The sequence below is a fragment of the Triticum aestivum genome, chromosome 4B (genome assembly GCF_018294505.1).
Source record: "Triticum aestivum cultivar Chinese Spring chromosome 4B, IWGSC CS RefSeq v2.1, whole genome shotgun sequence".
Classification (NCBI taxonomy): Eukaryota; Viridiplantae; Streptophyta; class Magnoliopsida; order Poales; family Poaceae; genus Triticum; species Triticum aestivum.
Genome location: NC_057804.1, coordinates 583,172,672 through 583,180,247, shown reverse-complemented (window position 1 = coordinate 583,180,247; position 7,576 = coordinate 583,172,672). Strand labels below are relative to the sequence as shown.

Below are 7,576 nucleotides of genomic sequence, written 5' to 3'. Positions count from 1 at the left end.
CGATCGGACGTAGTCTGGCGTTACAAAAAACAGAGCGCCGCCGCCGCAAGTTCGCGTGCGCAACGATTCACTCGGCGGGGTCGGCTCCAGGCGTTGGCGGAGTCGGAGTGCGCGGGCTCGTCGGTGTCGGAGCTGCTTCGGTGCTGGGCTGCGTCGGCGCGGCTTCGGCACTGCTGGGCGGCGATGTAGAGGCGTCGTTCGGGCTTGGCGTCCGTGTGGTCGTGGGCGTCGTCAGCATCGTCGGCGTTGCCGTCGGCAGCTCGTTCAGGATGAGGCCGCGCTGCACCAAGTACCACGCCTTGAGCTTCTCGTCGTTGCTCTAGAGCATGTCCGCCCTGCCCATCAGAAAAGCCATGTCGGTGTTCCTCTTCTTCGCGGCGACGTTCGTCCGGAGCAGGTCGAGCTTGACGGCGTTGTTCTTCATTAGCGACGACCACCGCACCTCGGTCTTCTTTTCGCGTAGGACTGCCCGGGCCTGGGCGTCGGCGAGGCAATGCTCGATGGACTCCTGCACTCGCGCGGTTGCCGCGTCGGCGCTTTTCCCCTTCTTTGCCAATTTGTGGCCGTCCGGCCGCCCCTCTGACGCGCCCGGAGTCGTCGCGTCCGGCTTGTATGTCTCGTTGGCCTTGTCGAGGGCACGTCGGACTTCCGCCCACTTCTCGCACTTGTCAATGCGCTTGTAGACGTGGAGGTGCTTGAAGTCGGCGTCTTGGTTGTCGCCCCGATACATGGCGAACATACGCAGCAGCTGCGCGGAGGGACGAACAGTTGGCGGGCGGCGGGCGTAGGAGACGAAGATATGCGGGCGAACGGCGTGCGTACTTGATCCTCAACACTGGCCCCGCTCTCCGGGCGAGCCGCGACCTCCTCGACGATTCCATGTCATTTGTTGCACGCCAACTGGATACGCCCCCAATGGCTCGCCATCGCCTTGGAGCCGCGCTGCATGTAGACGCCTTTGAAGTAGGGGTCGACGAGCTTCCGCTCGTCGAACTCGGCCTTGATGCGGTCCCAGTACGTCTCCAAGCTCTGGTTCGCGCCGGTGGTCGGGTCGAGGCAGACGACTTTCCATGCTTCGGTGAGGCATTCCTCCTCCTTGGACGTCCACTTGATGCGCGGTTCGCCTGACCTAGCTGCCCGCTTCTTCTTCTTCTGGCGCCCCTTCGTCGGAACAGGAGCCGGCTCCTCCTCCTCCTCCTCCTCCTCCTCGTCCTCCTCCTCCTCCTCCTCGGGTTCCTGCGCGTCGTCGCCGTAGACGTAGCCGAGCTCGGCCTCCATGTCGCCGCTGAGGTCCACTACCTCGTCCTGGGTGGCGAACCCGGGAGACGCGGCGGCCGCAGTCGATCCTGTCGCGATGATGTCGTCCATGTCGGCTCCCGTGTCGTCGGCGTCGCCGAGGTGCGAGAAGGGTAGCGGTCCACGGTAGAGATGGGGCGTCGGTGTGGACGCGTAGGCGGCGGGCGGCGAGTAGTTGTATGAAGGGTACTGCACGCCGACGAAGGCGGGCGAGGGCGTGCGCGTAGCGGGGTGACCATGAGGGAAGGTCACGTTTGGGTTGAACCCACCGTGCGTGTCGCCTCGGCATAGCCGGGCGACGATGAACCCCATGGAGATCCGGCGCCTTGCTGTCCCCAGGGCGCGTACTGGGCGTGGCTGACGACGGGTGGATTCATCCCCGCCTGGTCGACCGATGAGGAAGACGCCGCCGCGCGCGCCGCGTTGTCGCGGGCCTTCTTGGCTATGGCCCTGTTCCGCCTGTCGGCGGTGACTGCTTCGCGCCGCTGAACTTCCACCCTTCACTCGGCATTCGACAGGCCCGGTGGCTTCGATGGCGGCGCCCTCGGCTTCCTCTGCTTCGGCTGGGCCACGGCGCCAGTCGCGGTTGCCGCCGCGCGCGGCATGGCGTACTTCTTCGGCGGCATGGCGTACTTCTTCGCGGCGAGCGGGAGGGGGTTTGGCGGGAGAAAGGGAGAGAATGGCGGGAGGGAGGCGAGCGAGCGGGAGAGATGCGAGGGAAAAGCGTCAAGAAACGGCGGGAAAAGGCCCTCGGGTCGCCTCCGGGACGGGCCCACGCGCCTTTTTCGCTTGTGCCGGCTCCCCAAGCGCCCCCCAGAGCGCCCGGTTCGGCCTGGGTCTGCTGGCACCAGTTTTGGCCCGAGCCGGCGAAAAACGAACTTCTGGGGGCATGACTGGGGCCTTTTTTTGGCGCCGGCGCGGCAAAATCGCCTGGGGAGGGCCTGTTGGGGGCGCGGCTGGAGATGTCCTTACACACTATAGTATACTATCAGTACAGGAATAACGAATATTATTAGGTACATGCATGTATACATATATTCTTGTTAGCGATCGATATTATAAGTTACCTATGGAATCACGTATATGTGTTTTTTTTACTAAAAGAACGTATTATACCGGCCTTACGTACGTACTCGGCCGCGTGTATTGATGCGGAGGTTGTACTACGCGTACGTATGAGTTACTGCTCCTTGTAATCCTTGTTGTTGTATGGCGCGAAGAGCTCGGCGATCCAGTTGGCCTTGCGGAGCGTGGCGGAGCCCAGATCTGCGCACATGCCGTCGCTGTCGTGGATGCTGTAGGTGGAGATGCAGTGGCGGCGGTAGAACCGCGTGGTGCGGCGCATGGCGTCGGCCTCGCCGGCGACGTGCCCCATCATGGCCTTCACGTTCGGCAGCTCGAACCGCCCCTCCAGCAGCCCCGACAGCCACCGGCACCGCAGCTCCGACGTGTGCAGGTTGGACACGCTCTCCACAAACCCGACGAACGCCATGTTGGGAATCAGCGGGTGGATCGTGCCACTGCCAAAATAAATTGCAGGTCAGCGTCGATCGATTCATAATTTCATATATGTTGGAGGCTTGGAGCAAAAGACAAACGCAACATGTACACGTACCGGTAGAGCGGCATCATGGAAGACTTGCCGACGACGAGGTCACGGAAGGGCTTTGGCAGGACCTCGCGGAGCTTGTCCTTGCCCTCGAAGCCGGTGGCCAGGAAGACGAGGTCGGCCTCCACCTTGGTGCCGTCGTCGAGGACCACGCCGTTCTCGGAGAAGCACCAGCCGGCGGAGGCCCTCTGGAAGCGGACAAGGCCGCGGTCCGCCATGTCGAAGAAGCCCTCTGGGAGGATGGCCATCTGGCAGCTGGCGTAGTCCTCGACGAAGGGGTGATCTGGCGTCAGACCGTACTTGCCCAGCGGCAGCTTCCATGACAGGTACGACTCGATGAACTTCGACACCCCCGCCCTCTGCACCACCAAAATCCAAAACACACCACGTTGCTGTCAGATTGTGATATGCATGCATGGTCTTGAGCATGCACACGTGCACATGTTAATACGGTCATACTCCGTACTTCCCTACATACGTGCATGTGTATCATGTACAAGTTTCACGCTGTGAGATGAATTCTGACGTACACATACCAGTGGGCTCATGAGGCGGCAGAGGAGGGATCGGAAGAACCCTTGGTTGGGCCGCTCGTAGAAGAGCTGAGACAAGCGTGTGGAGTAGAACATGGAGAATGGCAAGCCCCAGATGGAGTACGATGGCACCACCCAGTGCAGGGTCCGTACCAGCATCGTGCACGGCTGCCCTCCCTTGACTGCAAACAAACAAGCAAACGCGACCGGTAAATCGATCGATCCATATCAAACGGTTCTTGTTTCCGCGACAGATTGTCAACCCTTCCATATGCTTCTATTGCCAATTTAGGAGTATATAAAAGTATACTAAACCAGAAACAACTAATATGAATAGGAGGGAGTATTATGTTTTAAGGAAGCTAACTGCCAGTCATGCATGCGAACAATTAGTTTGGAAGGTTCGGTTGGAACGGCAGATAATCTTTGTTGCAAATCTGCAACTACTGGTCAAACATGCAAACACTTTGGTACATATATATAAATTGCTCATGCGGTAAAAGTCAAGGCGGTATGCGTACTGATTGCGTCTAGTGTACTTTGAACTTGTAAATGCAAGAGACCTACCTAGGCATCCACTGTCTAGTCTAGGCTAGCTAAACTATCTAGACTAGAATTATACGTACTAGATGCATGATGAAGTGTGCGAGGGGTCAAGACAAGAGTGACCTTTTCTGGACCATAGTATCCGACTCTCCCAAATCGCCAAGGCACATGTCACCAAATATGGTATGCATTATTTAGACATCCACTTCATCGAATGATGGAACGCTTCCACAATATTATTAGTATCCGATTTTGTTTTGTTCAGCTCTGTGTGAACAAGCTTAGCATGTTCTTTTTGCTAGTCGGATACACGCGTTTACACGAGTACGATAGCTTATCTGCCATCTGCTAGTTTCATGCGTGGTTTCATGTTGAATTTTGTCCATGTTTTAGGAGAATTTTTCTTCAAACCATGTTAAGTCTTTCCTATGCTTAGCTAGGAGTATGGTTTTACGCACCTTGGTTTGCCTGGGCACATTCGTTGGCTAGATCGATAGCGCTCTTCTTGTACCCAACCACCACGACCTTCTTTCCTCTCATCAGCTCAACGGTCTCCTCCTCGCTCAGCTTGCAGTAGTCCAGCGAGTGCATCACCGTCCCCTTGAACACCTCCGGCCCCTTCCCCGGCGGGAACACCGGCATCCGCGGCACGTCGCCGTACTTACCCGTGCACATCACCACGAACTCGAACTTGTAATACTGCACATTCCCGTGGCAAAATATGCGCGTGAGATCAATTGAATTGATCTGAACTGGTGCTAAGTAGTATCTCGAAACAAGCATGCAAGACATGTCAAAGTATATATGGTACCTGAACGGTGTTGGAGTCGCCGGTGATGATGCCGACCTCCCACATGGGCTTGCCCCGGAGCGGATCCTTGCCGGTGCCGCTCCACAGCTCGGTGAACCCGGCCTCGGCACCGCCGAGGAACTTGATGTCCACCACCTTGGAGCCGAACGAGATGTAGCGCCAGAGGTCGAACTCGTCGGCGTAGCCCTCGAGGTAGTCGACGATCTCGGTGTGGGTCGGGAAGGAAGGGTCGTCGCGGTTCTTCCAGGAGTAGTCGGAGAACTCGTAGTCCGGGCGGGGCGTCTGCAGCCGCGTGGTGCGGTAGACGCAGTGCTTCCACACCCCACCGACGGACGGCGTCGCCTCGAACACGACGGGGTCGTAAGCCGCCATCTGCTTCGCCACGGCCAGGCCGCTGATCCCGCCGCCGATGATGGCCACAAGGGACACCGGAGGCACGGCCTCCCTCGTGGCCCGTGCCCCTTGTCCTTGCACCATGGCCATCGTCTACCCAAGGTGTTGGATGGAACTGGATGTGTGTGTGTGGTGATCGAGGTGATCGATGGATGTGTGCGCACTGTGGGTGCTTCTTGCGGGCGTAGGAGGCTGCGAGAGAGAGCTGCTTCTTGCACGCGAAGGAGGCTTCGAGGGAGCTGGAGGAGATGTTGAGCTAGAGCTTTGTGTATGTTGTGTCGACAAGGGCGAGGCCTGGTGTATTTATAGGGCCAGGGATGCTAGCATGGGGCTGTTGAGCATGTGAGCTTTCCACTGTGTCTCTTAGAAACCGTACGGAAACGTAGAGAGAGAACAAATGCATGCAGACGCACACCAATGCCTTGAGAGAAAAACGATGCACACATCGTCTACCACCCACCTAGAAAGAAAATGACCCGTATAAAATTCACAAATTTGCAGGCGCACGCACCTGCCAAGCCGAGCCTAGCCGCTCGATTGCCTCCCTATTCGTGAAATAGTTGAATCTGCACGAGGACACAATAAATTTTAAGTTTCGGTTGTTGAAACTTATGAGTTTTTATCTAAAACTTGCAATTTTCTCACTCGCTTTTACCAAGTTTCATAATAAATTTTTAATATGTTTTTTTGTCGGTTGTAGGAAAAAAATCGTGATTTTGTTGTTTGTGCGTACTGAATTTTAATAGTTGAAACTTAACATTTATTTTTAAAATTTATTATAACATATTCAAAGTTGATTTTATTTGAAAGACCTCGTCACGAGAAACATGAATACGAAAACATAGCTTAATTTGGAAATATTGAAAATCAAAAGCCAAAAATAAAAGCACGTCTGAGGTATTGCTTACCGTGGGACCTGCATATGCCACAAATCCTCTCCAGTATAAATGTTGACTTTGTTTGTCACTTCAAGATGGGGTGCCAAACATTATGTGTACACAAAATTTTATAACATAAAAAGGACTGGCTAGGGAAGTTGACTGAAAAAATAATTTGGATAAGATTTTTCAACCTTATGCCTTATTGTTCATGTACTTCCGCATATACCCCATGAACCACCGGCCAAACCGCCAGCCTTCGGCGTGTACAGCCTGCAGCGCTCCTGGGCCAGCCTCGCTGCCCCAACCTCCCCTCACCAACGTCCACCACCATGCTAGCTTCGCTCCCCCTCCCTCCCCACCCTGGCCATCGCTCGAAACCGGCAATCCCTACACCCTCCACCCTGTATCATCAAGTTTCTTACTCGCCTTTGCCCACTACAGCTCGTTCCTGGCCGAGACCTTGCCAGCGTCCCTGGTGTTAAGACATGGTATTGTGTGTCTCTCTTCATTGGTTCAGACTTTTGGAGTCATCACTAGTTGGAGAATGAGTTCAATACTCGGGCCTTGCTATCACTCGCGTGGGCGCCACCGGCGACAGCCTTGGTGCTACCCACCGTCGCATGCTTCCTTCTCCACCGAATCGACTGGCCAAATTCAAAATTCAGGCGACTACCGTCTAGGAAAACTTCGAGTTGGGGTGTTAAACATTAACCATGAGCTATTCATAAGTTGCATGCAATCAAATTTTGGGTAAGTCAATTTATGTGAAGAAGAAAGGAGCGTGGCGCAGAGCAACAAGGCCGGGATGGTGTCGACGTAAGAGCGCAGAGAAGCGATGCCGAGGCAGGAATGATGTAGTTGGTCGCAGCGTCCCCGGCAAGGCCTCATTAGGGCTTGACCGGAGATGGGGACATGGTGGCATCGCTTGTGTACCAAAGAAAGAGGGTTCACATGTTTGAGGGAGGGATGGGGTGGTTTTCATTTTATGCAACTTGGCTTAGACCGTGCCGAACTTAAGATTGGGAGAGCTTGTCAGAGACAGGAACAATGTGGCAGGAGAGGCAGGGGTGGAGAAAGAGATGGGCTCGCTGCAGGAGAAAAATGGAGGTGACTGTTGGATTGAAATTCAATTGTTTTGGGCTGACTTACAAAGAGACAATCCATAAACATTATACATACGCATGAAATTATCAATGAGAAGGAATTTGGACCTGGTGTCCTCTGCACCATGGAAGATGTACCTTGAAATTCAAGTTTTTTGGCCGACTTACAAAGAGGCAAGCCTTAAACAATATACATACACATGAAATTTATCAATGAGAAGGAATTTGGACCTCATGTCCTCTGCACCATGGAAGATGTACCTGGTACTCCCCTGTCCACCCTTATGCATGCATGCACTAACTCGGCAACACCCATAAATTCAATGTTACAAAATTTCATTCCTAACAAAAACTAATCTAAACGCACGTACGTACTGTATATGTGCTACACTTGATCGTCCCTT

The 7,576-nt window shown here is 54.6% G+C and overlaps 1 protein-coding gene across 1 annotated transcript; it reads right to left on the bottom strand.

Moving 5' to 3' along the window:
- Positions 1–2,418: 2,418 nt before the first annotated feature.
- On the bottom strand, positions 2,419–5,422 carry LOC123089279 (probable flavin-containing monooxygenase 1). The gene is made up of 5 exons (XM_044510997.1): positions 4,796–5,422; positions 4,443–4,683; positions 3,442–3,620; positions 2,912–3,264; positions 2,419–2,816 (listed from the first exon to the last, which is right to left on the bottom strand). The coding sequence occupies exons 1-5, from the start codon at positions 5,276–5,278 to the stop codon at positions 2,477–2,479; spliced, it is 1,596 nt and encodes a 531-aa protein (XP_044366932.1). The 5' UTR covers positions 5,279–5,422; the 3' UTR covers positions 2,419–2,476.
- Positions 5,423–7,576: the final 2,154 nt, after the last annotated feature.